The sequence below is a fragment of the Eumetopias jubatus genome, unplaced genomic scaffold (assembly GCF_037043125.1).
Source record: "Eumetopias jubatus isolate StellerSeaLion01/CBP00866 unplaced genomic scaffold, mEumJub1_p1.0 scaffold_13, whole genome shotgun sequence".
Classification (NCBI taxonomy): Eukaryota; Metazoa; Chordata; class Mammalia; order Carnivora; family Otariidae; genus Eumetopias; species Eumetopias jubatus.
Genome location: NW_028274819.1, coordinates 38137489 through 38154432, shown reverse-complemented (window position 1 = coordinate 38154432; position 16944 = coordinate 38137489). Strand labels below are relative to the sequence as shown.

At 41.9% G+C, this 16944-nt stretch overlaps 1 protein-coding gene across 1 annotated transcript in view; it reads left to right on the top strand.

Annotated features, from left to right (window-relative positions):
- The window catches only part of NELL1 (neural EGFL like 1), an 820872-nt gene that overhangs the window by 475631 nt on the left and 328297 nt on the right, over window positions 1–16944 (top strand). The window contains exon 14 of the mRNA XM_088017492.1: window positions 11106–11228. Within this exon, the coding sequence (XP_087873618.1) occupies window positions 11106–11228 (123 nt within the window). The remainder of the gene's footprint in view (window positions 1–11105; window positions 11229–16944) is intronic.

The window sequence follows — 16944 nt, the reverse complement described above, 5'->3', positions numbered from 1 at the left end:
TTGTGCTTCCAAGGTCCTGGGACTGACCCTAGTGTGGATCACATATGCACCGGGAAGCTGGAGGGTCCTTGGTCCTCCAGCTTAAAAACCTTGAGTGTCCTGTAGTATCTAAAGGGGGAGTAGGCCCAGTTCCCATTCTGAAGTTCAACTGCAGGCATAAATAAGTACATATTCTGATGACTAAATACAGCATTCTCAGGGACAGCCTTGGATCGGTAATCAGTACATGGCAAACCTAGTGAGACCCCTGCTGATCTCTAATGAGTATGTTTCCTCATTTGGTTTTGGAAAAAATGCAACTAGCAATCAAATATTCCTCAGGCATTCCAGAGGCTGGAGGAAGAGATTATAGCCCAGTCATTAATTCTTATTTGCTAGGTTGTCTCGATTCAGGAAATACATGGAGAGATAACAGAGTAGGGATGGCACTTCCTGCCTCCCTGGCAAGGAAACCTTTGCATATCCTATTGGGCATATTCTGAGGTTAGCAATATAATAGAGTGGTTTGAGAGCCTGGGTAGATATGCCTGTGTTCAAGTCATGGTATGTGTCCCTGAGGTAGGCAGATTAGTGGTCCCTGGGAAGGTATCCACGTTCTAATCCCTGGAACATGCGAATAAATGAGGTTAAAGAGCAAAGGAAGATAAAGATTGCTGATGGAATTAAGGTTGCTAATCAAATGATTTTGAAATGGCTCCATTATCCTGAATTATCGGGGTGGCTCCAGTGTAATCACAGGGATCTTTATGAGTAGAAGACATGAGTGGAAGAGGGAGGCAAAAATGAGACAAACAGATGGTAGCCTGAGAAGGAATTAGCTCGACATTGCTGGTTGTGAAGATGCATGAATGGGACCATGAGCCAAGGAATGTGGGCAGCCTCTAGAAGCTGGAAGAGGCAGGGAAAGAGCCTCTTCTGGAGCCTCCCCCACTACTACCCCAAAAGGAATGCAGCCCTGTAGACACCTTCATTTTAGCCCAGTGAGACCCATGTTGGATTTTTGGCCTCCAGAACTGAAAGATCATAAATTTGCACTGTTTCAAGCCACTGAGTTTCTGGTAATTTGTAACAGCCAGAGTAGCAGACTGTAACAATGCCCTTCACTTCTCTGTGCTTCAATTTCTCATTTTGTAAAATGAGGATGATGACAGTCCTCTCCTCCTTTGGTGGTTGTAAGATGTAAGTGCTTGTGTAGGGCACTCTGCTTACTCTGGAGAAGACTCATTCTCTGGACTACAAGTCAAGACACATTGGTCGTAGTCTCAGGCAGAATATTGACAAGAGTAATTTTCTGTCTTCCAGAATCCCTGTGAGAACCAAATATTAACTTCTATTTTTTTTTTAAAGATTTTGTTTATTTATTTGACAGAGAGATAGCGAGAGCAGGAACACAAGCAGGGGGTGTGGGAGAGGGAGAAGCATGCCGAGCAGGGAGCCCGATGCGGGGCTCGATCCGAGGACTCCAGGATCATGACTTGAGACGAAGGCAGATGCTTAATGACCGAGCCACCTAGGCGCCCCTAACTTCTATTTTTAATTAAAGTGCTATTCGTATATAACTTTTCGTTATAGTATAACTTACATATTTCAAATGGATTTATTAGATCTTATGTCAAAGATCCATGAAGAAAAGGCAAAAACACTACACATGAACCACCATTTGATGTTAGGAGATAGTGTGTTGGAGTAATTGATGATATTAATTCCAGTGACTAGTCCTGAGTATTATGTTTTTTGTTTTGGTTCTATATTTATAGCCCTTTCCATTTCCTGCTTTTGTGGTAGTAATTATAGTTCTTTATTCTCAATACCAGAGTTGGGTGTTATCTTTTCATTGCAACCCCTGCTTATGATGTTTGAATGTAAGCACAATTGATTGATTTAATTTGAGGATGAAGTTTGAAGCATCACATATTTGGCCAGGATATAGTTATCATACCTCCCCTAACAATATATTGAGTGTTTGAAAAGGTTTATTAATTTTCAATAAGTGGGATGGCAAAGTTTTTGGTGCACTGTTTGCTACTGATTAAACATATCACAAATATTTTTGGTCAATTTTGATTGAATATACAGTTGAAAGGTAAATTCAGGCAGATAAAATTAAGACTTACTCATCTTGTTTGCTTTCTAAAGTATTCCTTTATTGAGATCAGCAGTACATCAGGTGTGTGGAATGAAAAGTGAACGTGAGGCTGCTATTATTATTATTATTTGTTTTCAAAGACATGGCAGTTTGTACTGTTACAGGTATTTTGTTTTCATGTTCTTTTCAGATGACTCAGGCACAGTTAAAGGGCACATTTTGTAGTGACAGAATTCAAAAATGGATTTTTCCTATGGAGAATTTATGAAGCAGAGGTTCATTTAGATTCTGGAGCAGAAGCCCGTCAGGAACACAAACAGAAGGCTGAAGAAGGGGCCGTGGACACACTTTGCGGGATAATCAACAGTGGTTACATCAGACCTGGCATTCGAGCTGTTTCAACTCCCTCTGAGGGCAAGCCTATCACAGAATGTACTTGCCCATTTTTCAGTCCAAAGAGAAAGAACCAAGCGGAATTCTTGTAGTCTTTAATGACAGGGTTTTGCAAAACTTTCAGTCATTGTTTTTGAACCATTTATCCACTGAGGGACAATAGTCATTTATAATATTTAAACAGATAAAATGACTATGACTCTAATGCATTCCCTGACAGTTTATTTCTTGTCAGTTCTTCTCTCAACATGAAGACCAGGGGGGATATCTGGTTATATTTGACTACTAATAAGTGAAAATCTAAAAGTTAAGATTGAATAAGTACATGGAGTATTTTTTATTGTTGCAAATAGATAATTTATCTAATGTAAGAATAGAATTCAAAGAGGTTGGAGGCTAGAAAAACTTACTGGAATGTTACGCTGTTCAGAAGTTAAATTGGGAAAACTTAAATTTGAAATTTGATAATCTCAAGTCGATCATAAAGTATCTCTTGATATTATATGGCATCTGGGTGGGAATTGGGTAATTTTTCAAGAACTTTCTAAGAAGTGTGTCTGAATACACACACTGCAGAGAGAACAGCATAAAGGCATTTTGTTACAGAAATCTCAAAAAATCAAGTCAATAAATATTTGAAAATGTGTTTGCATTTTACAGCTACTCAGCATGTTTGGCAAAGCCACAAGCCAATAAGTAGCATTTTAAAAGAAGGGAAAGTGTCTTTAGAGGAAAAAGAAGCCTTCTGTGACTAAATCTAAAATAGAAGTGTTGTAGGAACTTTGTGTCCAGGAGATGCTGGATATTTGACTTGTGTTTCTGTAAAGTTACCAAACCAGAAAAGTTCACAGATAAGAAGTCCTTTCATTTTATGTTCCTGATTTTTTTTTTTTTTTTTTTGAGTGACAGGGATAAAGGAAAGGTTTTAGAGGCTGTCTGCTGCTTTCACTTTGGGCACTGCAAAGGGAGAAGTCAGTATCAGATTTTTAGGTTCCAAGGGTTTGTCCTACTTTTATGAAAAAAAAAAAATCTCATTATGTTTATACTTGAAATTCTTAGCTTTGTAGATTTTATAGGATTAGATGCTAGCTAGGTTTCCTCTTTGGGGACCCTCACAAATGTGGATCATTTTCATTCCATCTAATTTCATTCCTGTTGAGCCAGATGATAGTTATAATGTCAGTGTCCTTCACACTGGAAGATTCTCCAGCTATGAAGCAAAGGACAGAGTCTAAATACACATTGACCTTTAATCACTATTAAAATGTCTCTGTAGGACAGACTGTCAGTTACTGGGTGGCATTTCTTGGGGCTCTGTCTCCTGCTGCTGTACTTATCCTGTGGCCTCTGGACCCCCTAACACCCACCGATTAACCCCCAGGCTGGAGCTCAGCCCTGATGTTGAACCTGTCTGCAGTGAATCAGTAAGGCTTGCTTGGCTCCTTGACTGGAAGGGGCTTGGTTATCTTTTCCCAATGTTATCCTTTGGAATAACTAGAAAAGAGGATTAAACAGGAGGAGCAGATAGCTCAGTGGTTCTCGACCTTCATGTTTATCCTGGGACAGATTTAAAAAATACTATGCCTGAACCCCACAATAATGATTCTAATTCAGTTGGTCTCCTCTACAGCTGGGCATTGGTTCATTTTAAGAATTCCCTCAGATGTATTAATGTGATGTGTGGCCAAGATGATTTGGAAGCTGGATCAGACATATAATTCTCTAAGTGTGCATCCTGGACCAGTAGTATCAGCATCACTTGGGAACATTTTGGAGATCCAAATCCTCGGGCCCTACCCAAAACCAACTGAATCAGAAACTTTTTAGGGGTAGGATTCAGCAATCTGTGTTTTAATCAGCCCTCCCTATTCTGAAGCATGCCAAATTTGAGAACTGCTGCTCTAGACTAATCTAAGGTCAAGGAAGGGCTTGAGAGTAGACCCTGCTGATACCATTATATCTGAAAGGCGGGTCAGCACAGATGCACGCTGAGGAATAAGTCGGGCACCAACCTTTAGGGAGGACATAGACTACAGAGATCCATGCTGGCAACCCAGCATCCCAGGGGGTTGTGGTATCAGAAGGTAGTGCCTGATCCTGGCAAGTTGTCCTTAGAGAGTGAGCTTTGGAGAGAGGCTGTCCTGGGTTCAAACCTTGAACTTTTTAAAAAATAACCTAGGTAACTAACTCTGAATATCATTTTTCAGATAGGTAAGACGGGTGGTAATTACTATCTTTCAATGTTATGAAAAAGAGAATAAAACCATGGGTGGAGAATATCCAGCAAGAGTAAATGTTCAGCACATGCCCAGTGTAAAATGCATTCTCAAATTATTGATATTATTCCCATACAAGAAATAATCATTACATTTTACATGGGCTGTCACATTCTCCTCCTCTGTCCATGGCAAATATTATAAATTAACCCCAGAAATCTTCTCAGTGAGCTAGAACCTTGAGTGCTTTCTCAGATAATACTCCAGGCAACCACAGTCAGATGATCAGACCTGGCTTTCAAGATAAACCCTGTTTGTCATTCCTGGTTAAGAATGCAGAAATATTTTTAGAGCTCTTCCTCTTCCTTTATTTATTTCCTGTCCACATTTAGGGAACACCTGATATGTAGGTGTCCAGTTGACATATAATGCTAGCCACATGCATAATTTAAAATGTTCTGGTAGCCACATTTAGAAAATAATATAAAAAGTGAAATAAAATTTAGGATTTTTTATTTAATTCAATATGTACAAAATGTTATTATTTCAATGTGTAATTGATATAAAATTATGGAGGTATTTTACATTCTTATTTATGGAACAGTCTTGAAATCTAGTGTGTATTTTATACTTAGAGCGCATCTCAATTCAGACTAGCTGTATTTTAAGGGGTCAGTAGCCACATGTGGCTCATGGATGCTGTATTCACAGTGAAGTACTAGATCCTCATGTCAAGGATGTAGAAATAAGGCATGTCCATAACCTCAACTAGCTCACTGTGTATTCAGTGACACAGTCACAAGCAAATCATAATATTTTCCTGCACAAAGAGTTGCTACCTCCCAACTTGGATTTTCATGAACAGAGTAATGTAGCCTGTGTGAGAGCAGAATGCCTGACATCCCTTCAGGCTTTGTTTCATTTCCTTATTGCTACATCTTGCATATCTGACTGGAACTGTCGGCTCCACTTGGAGCCTGGAGGTCTTACGCTCTCTGGCCTCATCACTTGCTTTGAGTGGGGCATTTGACTCAGTGCTGCTGCAGATCAATGTATTTCTGCTGTCCTGCCTTGACATTAGTCCATCATAACTTGACAGAATAGCCACTTAATGAGCTTATGCTATAATATGCTAAGTGCTATTCTAAGCAATTCATGTAGAGGGTGATGGGGAACCCACCAAAGCCTTCTACCACACTTAGAATACACTCCTTATGGCTTAAAAGGACCTACCTGATTTGACCCATAGCTACCTGGAAGACCTGATTTGCTAGTATCATCCCACTACCTCACATCCCTCTCGCCACCCCAGCCCCCTGCCCCTTCCTTTCCACATCTGAACTCTTTATATTGGTTTTCTCTCTGCCTTGAGTACTATTGCCCAGGATCATTGTATGGTTTACTCCTTCATTCATCTACCACCCCATCACTCCCCATCCCCTCACTCTGCTTTATTTTTCCTCATATTATCACCACCCCAAATAAGATACATATTTCTTGTGTATTTATCTGTGGGTTGTCTCCCCCACGAGAATGTGATCCCCACATGCCAGGGAAATTATCTTTGTTCTCCATTTTGTTTTCTGTGCTTAGAATAGTACAAACACATAGCAGATGCTAACATCACATACATATTATCTCATTTAATCTTGATCCAGCCTTTTTTTCTTTTTTCTAAAGGAAAGGAGTGTGAGAAACCACATATCACACAGTCATTAAGTAGCAAAGCTGAGACTTTAACCTAGTAGTGTGTGTGTCCAGAGCTCAGATTTCCAATTACTGTATTTTTCTCTCCTCTAGGGAAACTGAAACCTTGTCTCTGACCTTTGTCTATGCATCTGTCCTCCTGTAAATTCTCCAGGAAAACCTTTTGGTTTTGTTGGTATGATTTTTCTTCCTCGTCTTATATTCATACATTATTAGACATCATTAACCTGAGGAACTGGATGTAGAATGTAGTGACAGGTTTCAACAGTGCTGTCCACATATGCATTGACGAGCCCAGGGCCATCATTTAGTTAATGTTGATGAAAATATATTTTGATTGCTGCAGAACTGTGCTGCTTTGGGTTCGTTTTGGGTCCATCTATGCTAAGTGGTAACTGAAGACTTTGCAGAGTAAAAACCGGTGCAACAACTGAAAGGAAGTCATCCTTTCGTACAGCTCACTTTGAGGATGGAAGTTGATCTCAGAGGAACAAACACAGTCTTTCTATGTGCTTTGCCTCCATTTCAGCTCAGTTCCCCAAAATCTCCTTGAACTCTTACTTCTTATCATGCCCTGCGTGCAGAGCCAAGGATACTGTCCTGATTACTTATTGCTGTATAAATGGCTACCTCAGAGTTGGTGTGGAACAACCACCATTTTACTTTGCTTTTAAATTCTGTGGGTTAATAGTCCACGCAGGGCCCCCATAGAGATGGCTTGTATTTCCTTGATATCTGGGCCACGGCTGGGAAGACCTCAGTGGCTGGAGAGGCTTAGACACCTGAGAAATGGAATCTTCTGAAGGTTTCTTTCCTCACATGTCTGGTGCTTAGGTTGATACTCCTTGAAGGCTGGGCTCAGCTGGGTCCTTGACTGGACTTATGTACTCATGTCTGGCCATGTGTCTTCAGCTTTGCACAGCATAGCAGTTGGGTTCTAAGAGATAATCTCTTGAGATGGGTCATCCAGATAACAAGCATTCCAGAAGCTGACAGACTTCTGACCTAGCCTTGGAAATCATATTACATCATGCTACATTCCCTTGGTTAGATACATGTTTTTAAGGGCAAATCCAGATTCAAAAGGAGGATAATTAGACTGGACTCCTTGATGGGGAATGGTGAGGTTACCTTGCAAATATCATGTTTTGGACATTCTTGGAAATTCTTCCATAGACACAGAAAAAAAAAATTTATACTACCTGTGAGGACTGGAAGTTGATCACCGGAAGAGAGGCACATCAGGTTTCTATCAGGCAGCTTCATTACAGCATACACATTATGTCTATAAACAGGGTTATTTGCTCTGCCTTGTGTTTCCATCCCAATGTTCAATTAGCAATTGTTATAGACCTATCACCTTGCTGTGATGACTTACTGTGTGAGTTCTGGTGTTGCTTTGGAGCTTAGACTGTGTTTGTTTGTATTTATTTTCAATGTTGACCCCCAGCCTTGTTTGCCTGGCTAATTCCCATTCGGTCTTTTAATTATATGTCACTTCCTCCAGGGAGGCTTCCCTCATTCTTGCCTGGATTATGTTCCCCTTTTGTGTATTACTATATCTACCACATGTCATCTGGGATCAGAAGGGCTTGCTTTTGTCTCTAGATTGTAGGCTTTATGAAGGCAGGACCAGTGTGTGTCTTAGCCTTTGTAACCTGTTCCTACCACTTAAGAGGTCCTAAATAATTACGTACTGGTAAAAAAAGCTGCTTTTTAAATCTATTATCGAGTGTCTGATCTGCAGGGATAAAAGGCAATCAAGGGCAGGGAGAGGGCCACAAGGTTAGCATGATCTCTTTCTCTTCCTTCCCCATACTCTTTTTTTTTTCCTTCTTTTTAGTCTCCCTCTGCACTCAGAGAAGAAATCAATCATAGAAATCGCCCAGCATACTTACCTGTACCCGTTGGGCCCCCAGCTCTGTAAGGAGGGCAGCGGGGAAGTATCTGGCATTATTACATCCTTTATGGTGAGTTGACTCTGCCAGCAACAAAGAAAAAAGAAGTCAGCCACTCACAGTGTGATCCAGAAAGTGTACCCCCACTGTAGGCAATGAGGCGGATAAAGCTTCGGATCTTCCTGTGCTCCAGGGATTTTCGTGTTAATACCGATTCCTAGGAATACTCATCAGAGAGCTGGGATGTCAGAGACCTATTGTAAGCCTCTTTCCATCTCAATAAATATGTACTTTAATATTTTGAAGGTGGCATTTCCTTGGTAGTTGGCCTAGCAAAAATGTTTATTATAATTTTCATAGTCCCAGCCTAGTTAATTTTTTTTTAAAAAGCTAACAATTTTTTCAGTATATGCTATATTGTGGGTCCTTAGCAAACATTTCTAATTATATTTTTCTTAATATTGTTCCACAGCGGGGCGCCTGGGTGGCTCAGTCGGTTAAGCGTCTGCCTTCGGCTCAGGTCATGATCCCAGGGTCCTGGGATGGAGTCCCACATCGGGCTCCCCGCTCAGTGGGAAGCCTGCTTCTCCCTCTCCCTCTATCTGCTGCTCTGCCTACTTGTGCTCTTTCTCTCTCTGTCAAATAAATAAATAAAATCTTAAAAAAAAAATATATTGTTCCACAGCCAGGCAGGTAGTATAATGTCTGCTTTAAAGATGGGTAAATGGAGTCTCGGAAGCATTAAGAGGATGACTGGTATCTCCGATCATCTGCTTGTGGGGGGCCTGTGGTTCAGACTCAGTATGTCTGCCCCTGACTCTTCTATTTACCCACCTTAAGCACAAATGATTTCATTACAGCCTTGCATATACCCTTTCCCTCGATCCTCTAGTGTCTCTTTTTTAGAAAACAGTGAAGGGCATCAGAACTTGTCCCCTTAGCATCCTCTCAGCAACTTAGGCTGTGAAAAATTATATGCAATGTTGGTATATTAGTTTTCTAGCACTGCTTTAACAAAGTACCACACACTGGGTGGCTTAAAACAACAGAATGTTTTTCTTATGATTTTGGAAGTCAGAATCCAAAATCGAGGAGCCAGTAAGGTCATGCTCTCTCCACAGGCTCCAGGGGAGAGTCTGGTGACTCCTGGTGTTCCTTGACTGTGGTTGCGTAATTCCAATCTCTGCCTCTGTCTTCGCATGACCTTCTTCCCTTTGTGTATTTTGATGGTTCTCCTCTTCTAATAAGGGCACCAGGCATTGAATTTAGGGCTCACTTTAACCGTGTATGTCCTCACTGTAACGAATTACATCTGCAGAAATCCGAAATGAGGTCACATTCTGAGATTTCAGTGGACATGCGTTTTGTGGAGGACCTTATCCAACGCTCTGCAGCTGGGTATGGAGGATGAATTCAGTAGGAATTTGAAGCAGCATGTTAGAAAGCAGGGGGATAGGACTAGCACATTTTCAAGGTCCTGTGTTTCCTTTGATTGTGGCCTCTCTTTCTTGGGGACCTTGTAAGTCAAATGAGACCCCCCAGAGCACCTGACAAGGAGTCACAATCACTGATTAAAAGGGAGGAAAAGAGACTTTGCCTTTTTCCAGTCTCTCTCTCCACCCCCTCCCCCTTTCCAGTTTCTTTTGTTTTTCTGTACCATCTCCTTGCTTCAGAAAGAGAAAGAACAACATATTCACACCAAGACTCCCGGCAGGAACAGGCAAACTTCTATGATAAAGGTAAGCATTAACGCAGCACTACCTTTCTTGCTGTGTTTTACATTCAGACAGTTTTCTCCCGAGTTCCTTTGGGTAGCCGTAGAACCAGAACAGTCACAAGCCACCATCTTCACAGTGGAGAGAAAACGGGCCTCAGGAAAAGGGTCACTTTGGGTATGATTAGGAGATTATTACATAAAACCAAAGTCAAACAACAGTTTTGCATGTTTTATTCTCATATTGGATATTCCTATCGGACCAGGTGTTTTAAAAGAAGCCCAGAGACATGGACCACTGTTCAGTTCTTCATCAAGTTTGTAGTTTAATGATGCATTTCTAAATTATCCCTGGGGAGCCAAATTAACATTTACTGAATCTGTATTACTTGGTTGGGGCGCTGCTAGACACTTTTCCATGCTTTCTCAGCTAATCTTTGCAACAGCTCTGTGTGATATGTCTTATTGCTTCTTTGCCAGCTTATATTAACTGAGCCTTCTTTGGAATCTCACATGCGGGATTGTTTCTTTTTCCTTCTTTGACCTTAGAGGAAGTTTTCCCAACCTAGATGCTGTTGATGTTTTGTACTAATTAATGTTTTCTTGTGCTGGGCTTTCCTGTGCATTGTAAGATGCTTAGCAGCCTCCCTGGCCTGTATCCACTAGATGCCAGTAGCACCCCCACCCCCAGCCATGATAACCAAGGATATTGTCAGACATTGTCAAGTGTTTCCCGTGGGGAGGAGATGCAGAATTGCTCCCTGCTGAGAAACACTGCCTTGGAGCCTCAGTAGAAACCTTTGCAGGTCATGGAAAAGGCAATGTCCTTAGAGCAGCTCTTACCAGTCATGTGACTTGCATAAGACCCTGACTTCTCGGACCCTTAGTTTCTTTACCTGCAAAGCAGGGATAATGACACCCAACTTGCGGGGCTGTTGAGATTTCAGCCTCACTAGGCGTAGAAACTGCTAGGTACATAGTAAGAGCCCCATACCTGGTAGTCTGTCATTCTTCTTTGGTGAGTCCCAACTTTTCCAACACTTGTGACGCCAACTTAAGACATGTGTCTCTCTTTCTCCCCCTGCCAACAGAGCATGATGAATGTGGCAGCGGGCAGCACAACTGTGATGAGAATGCCATCTGCACCAACACTGTCCAGGGACACAGCTGCACCTGCAAACCGGGCTACGTGGGCAATGGAACCATCTGCAGAGGTAGGCTTGCTGCCTTAGGGGTAAGCTGGGGGCCTCTGGCCTGCCTGGGCTCCTGGTACTCATGTGGCAGACCCTTTTCACCATGGCGGTAGCTGAGCCTGGCCAGGCTTCTGTTCCTGGTCTGTCATCTGGTGAGGGCACTGTGCAGCAGAGAAGAAGAAAAATGCTTTAAGTCTACATTTTGGATTGAATGCAGAAGGTAGGCCTTTGGGTGAGGGGCATTGTTTCGCAACTGTGTATGGCTCTGTTTGGCTTTGCTTCTCGGCCTGAGTTTGGGAGGGACACTGTGATTGCTGATGTTCCCCGTGAGCTTTGCTCAGAGAGCAAGTGGGCACTGCCTGTGGCCATATTCGAGGTATCTGCTTGGGTAGGAGGCGTCAGGTCCCTCTCTCTCTGTGCTGAGCAGTTCAGCAATTCAGAGGCAGTGCCTTGGCTGCCATCTGCATTTAGAATAAAATTAAAATTGCTCCTGATGGCTTATGAGAGCATTCAGAATCTGGTCTCTGGCTCCTCTCAGCTGGCAGCTCTCTCTTCTCTCTCACTCATTCCTTCTACAACCAACATATTATTCCTCACTATTTCTCAAACATGCCAACCACATTCCCATCTCAGGGCTTGGCACTCTCTGTCCCCTCTGCCTGGATACTTCCTTGGGGTCTCTATGCAAGGGTCCCCTTATCATAGCAACTTTGGTTGGCCAACCCTAAAATAGCACCCCTATTATTTCTTAGCCTCATACCCTACTTTATTTTTCCTTCACTAACACAACATGACAGAACATTATACATTTATGTGTTTGCTTCTGTACTGCCTGCCTCCCCACTGGAATAGAAGCTCTCTGAGAGCAACCACTTAGTTTTGACTCCCTGGTCTGTCCCCAGCAATTAGAACGATGCTTGGCACATTGTAGGCACTCAGTAAGTATGTGTTAACTTACTGAATTAACCAAAGAGGAAAGTGACAAGATTACACTGAAAAGGGGGCAAACGTACAAAAAAAACCAGGAAATAATCCTTTGAGTTAGGTATTATTGTAATTATCCCCGTTTTAGAGGTGACAGAACTGAGGCACAGAAAGGTTAAGTAACTTACCCAAGGACACACAGCATATTATCAGGACTCTTCTGCAGAGATGACATGCTGATGAAGAGAGAGAAATAATGTGCAATGACTAAGTAACCATATTCATGCCCTCAACTGGGGAGAATTTTTAAAAATAGATTTTATTCTCGGCATGCCAACTGAGTAGGTGACTCTGTGGTTAAGCTTCCAACTCTTGGTTTTGGCTTAGGTCATGATCCTGGAGTCGTGGGTTAGAGCCCCGAGCTGGGCTCCGCATTCAGCCTAGAGCCTGCTTAAGATATTGTCTCCCTCTGCCCCGCCCCACTGTGCTAGCTCTCTCTCTCTAGTAAATAAATAAATCTTTAAAAAATCGATTTTATTCTCTGTTGGTGAGGTTGGGGTAAACAGATTCATTATTTGTTTACATGACAGTGTAAATTGGTGAAACTTTTTAATGGCAATTTGAGAAAAATCTATCAACATTTAAAGTAAATCTGAAGAGTAATATGAGGATCCTCTTGATTCCATCAGTTTTACCTTCTGAAATGTATTCTAGGAAATGCACATGTCATGAGGGGGGGAATATGCACATACAGTGATGTTTTGCTGCATAGTTTGTATTCACTGAAAGCCAGCAACAACCAAAATGTCTGTCGGTAATGGAATGATTGATTTCACATATCATTTTGTGGAATAGAATACAGTGATTTAAAAGTCTATGTCTATGTATGTACATACACGTGTGCATGTGCATACACACACTTTGAAAGATCTCCGAGACATACTTTTGAGAAAAAAAATAAATCTATAGGACAATACCTATATTATCATCACATATCTAATTTATTATTTGCAAATATATGCAGACTTATGTCAATGCATAGAGACTGGAAACATGCAAACTGTTCATTTTATTGTCTATGGGGATGTGTGTGTGGGACAAAGAACATTGACCTCAGTGAATTCAATGTTGTTTGCATCTTTTACAGTGGGAATTTACACATATAATATTTGTGTGTGTGTGTGTTTCAAGTTCCGTGAGGCAAATAAAAGTGCTAGTACTCAGGTTTTAAAAGAAGGCTGAAGATACTTACAAAGTAAAACAAAAAGACCTACATATTATTATAATTCCGTGGATTATCAAGCCCACTGCTGGTACTTGCATGCTAATGCTAGAAGTCTGAGGAGCACATAGGGATTTGACTTTAATGCATTTTTTTTTCAGAATTATGTTACCTCATAAAATATTAATTGCACTAGCTCAGTGAGTTTGTGTTTGCCAAACCCTCACATGTTGTGCTCTGGAAATACGTCTTCACTTAAAAGTTATGAATCAAGGACAAAAATTTTCTTAACGTGGTTCTCATGGTCATTTGTGTGGACATCAATAAGATAGGGAGAATTTCATGTTTTGTAAATATTGCCTAGGGGGGCAGTGCAGTGTAGTTGAAGGACTGGACCACAAGGTTACAGAGTTTGGGGTTGGACAAGATTTCCTTGCTGGTGAGTTGTAACTTCTATAGTTTTACATACCAAAATTGGGTTAACATCACCATCTGTGTTTTTCCAACAATGTTATTGCAAAGAATTTTTAAAAGAGTGTATATATCTTAATGTGTTTTAAAATATCAAATGCTGTAAAATGTAAAAACAGGATCGGTAGTGGTACAATGAGGAGAAGGGGGAGGGGAGGAGGCAGTTGATGAGTTGCTTGAACCTCAGCTTTCTGACTGAAGTACCTAAATTGGTGTCTCAGTTTCAAGGCATACATTTTATAGTTAAGTTTTCCAACTGTAACTGAAACATTTACAGAGAGAGTTGGACAAGGATAACTAGACAACTTAACCAATTTTTTTTTTAAAGATTTTATTTAGTTGAGAAAGAGAGAGAACGAGGGAGGAGGGGCAGAGGGAGAGAGAGAACCTCAAGCAGACTCCCCGCTGAGTCATGACCCTGTGATCATGACCTGAGCCCAAATCAAGAGTTGGCTGCTTAACTGACTGAGACACCCAGGTGCCCCAGAAAGATCCTTCTAAGTGAGAGAGAGAAAGATCCTTCAAAGTAAGTGAGCAGCGAGCGGGGAGGGTCAGAGAAGCAGACTCCAGGCTGAGCAGGGAGCCCCCAGTGTGGGAGTAGATCCCAGGACCCTGGGACATGACGTGAGCTGAAGGCAGAGGTTTAAGGACTGAGACACCCAGGCGCCCTTGAACTATTTTTTTTAATGTATAAAAGCTCTTCTACAAGTGGTATTATTCACAGAATTGACTACATCTGCCTAGAAATAAACACCATTAACACTATTCACAAGCAAAACACAAGGCAGCACTTTCTCAAACAATACTAATTGGTGTAAATTCTTTCAGATGGGCTTTTCTGGTGGCCAGTGCCCAGGGAAGGTGTTTTTTTTTTGGATTTTTTTTTTTTTTCACATGGATGGTAAATACCCATTCAGCTTCAGCAGTCACAAAATATGTGCGAGCTGGCTTGCTGAATGTTCGCATATGTTACCACATTAGTTCCACCATATCCCTGGAGGTTGATAGCATTGTTCCAGCTCACAGGTAAATCTTGAATAAGACATAGTTAAATCCAATTTAACCTGATTAGTGCTACTGTCTTTAGTTCCCTTCCTTTATCTTTTCCGTTTTTCTTCACTTTCCCCTTCTTCCTTTTCCTCCCTGGCTATTCATTATTTAACACTCTTTCATTTGTTTGTTTGTTTCCTTCTACGTAGAGACTGTAAAGAAATCAGAAAGGGAAGAGAGAGTACAATGGCAATCTATAATTTTTTAATTTGCTCCCATTTTTTGATAGACTAAAATACTTTTGAAACTATGCAAGACTTGCTGCTAAAAGTTTGGGTTAAATGGACAAAACACTGGCAAACTGTTTCAGATCTGATTTGCACAACCTGACCTGAGGGTCGGGGTTGTTTGTGGGAATGTTGACCTGCTTTCCTTCCCAGTCCTGCATGGACCTGGATCTGAAGGTGGGCCTTGGGCAGCTGCCAGTTAGTAGGTGAAACCTTCTCCCTTGTCTGTCCCCTAGGGCTGGATGAGATGTGATGATCCTTGAGAACATTCTTGTCTTAATGACTGATAATATTGACATTTATTTTATAAACATAGAGTAAGTGTGAATTCTGTGTCTGGAGCGTAGTTCTGGGCACCAAAAGAGTAAAAGGCAAATAAGACAAGGTCTCTGGAGACGTCACCATTTAGTGTGTGTGGAGGGGGAAAGATGTGAACAGATGATTCCCACCCAATATAACTTATTACAGAATGGTATTATGTGTAAGAGGCTTACAAAAAAATATTCAACATATAGAGCCACATGAAAGGCATTATTATGTGTTAGTTAGGACTCCTTTGGTTGCAAATAAGAGAAATCTAGCAAGCCTGGCTATGTAATTGTTAGAGCCCAGAGTAAAATGAGAGTGTGGGGAAAAAAGGAAAAGTCTTCTGTTTAAGAGTACTAAAATGTAAAGTTCTTGCCTGCCTTTTGTAGTCTCTTCTGAACTTATCAAGGTGTTTTCTATTTGCTATTTAAAGTCACTCCCCAGGGTGCTTGGGGAGCTCAGTTGGTTAAGTGTCTAACTGGTTCTCCCTCTCCTTCTACCTCTGTCCCTCCCCCCCATTAATTAAAAAATAAAGTCACTCCCTTGGCTGCGGGGATACTCTTAAGGTGAGTGCAGATGCTCAGAGAAGTTTCAGACCTATCCCCTAACTTGACACATGCACTTGGCCCACTGACCACAGGGCTCCTCTCTGCCGGCACTAGTGCAGTGTGACCTGGCTGGGGTAGGGAGGTTGAACCAGTTATCTCCCCTTCCTTTGAGCCCTGCACCCCAATCCACAACAGATGGGCAACCCAAGAGACTGCAGTCTCCCCAGCAGTTCCTTGCATCACATGTAGAATGCGCCTGAGTGGTGTCAGTTTGGGGTGAGGATGACACAGTCATCCTTTACCTGGAGAAGCCCCGGTGCCTGCATTCCCAACCCTGACCCTTCCTGTATCTGCACCGGACCCCGCTGGGGGCAGAGGGCAATTACTGGTGAGTGGCAAAGGCAGAGGCTGTGAGGGACCAGGGCCCAGGGGTCAGAAGAAGGGAGAGCTGAGAACTCATCCTGGGGTGGGTGGAGGGCAGTGGGGGGAGGCCATGGGAGATGGGACCACACATGAGCTGAGGCTCCAAAGCCTCAGTGCATGCTCTCTTGTCCCATCAGACTGCATTTCCCAAACACATTCAAAGATGAAATTATTAAGAATGTTAGGATGGTGGCACAGAGCATAAATCCCCAAATGAAGGGCTCTTCTGAGCTGGTTGTATGCTGGTGAAGTTGGACATGTCTGCTGGCCTTTGCTTTCCAGGTGTGTCATATAACCTAAGTGCAAAAATGTGGTTGGGATTTAGGAACACATTTCTCCAGGAGCTCGAGTGCTGATACTGCTCTCTCCTGTCTCCTTGCTGGATTGGCTCTCTACTTTGTCTTCTTATGGGCTGGCTTTGTGTTTTGTCCATGTGGTTGAGGATCAGATCCTCTGTTTTGTAGCTTCAGAAACGTGGCCTTATCAGGCTACCTGAGATGATCTCTTGGGGACCAATATATTAATTTTTTATGATAACTGTTGTGGTTTGAGAAGAGCCTAAAAGT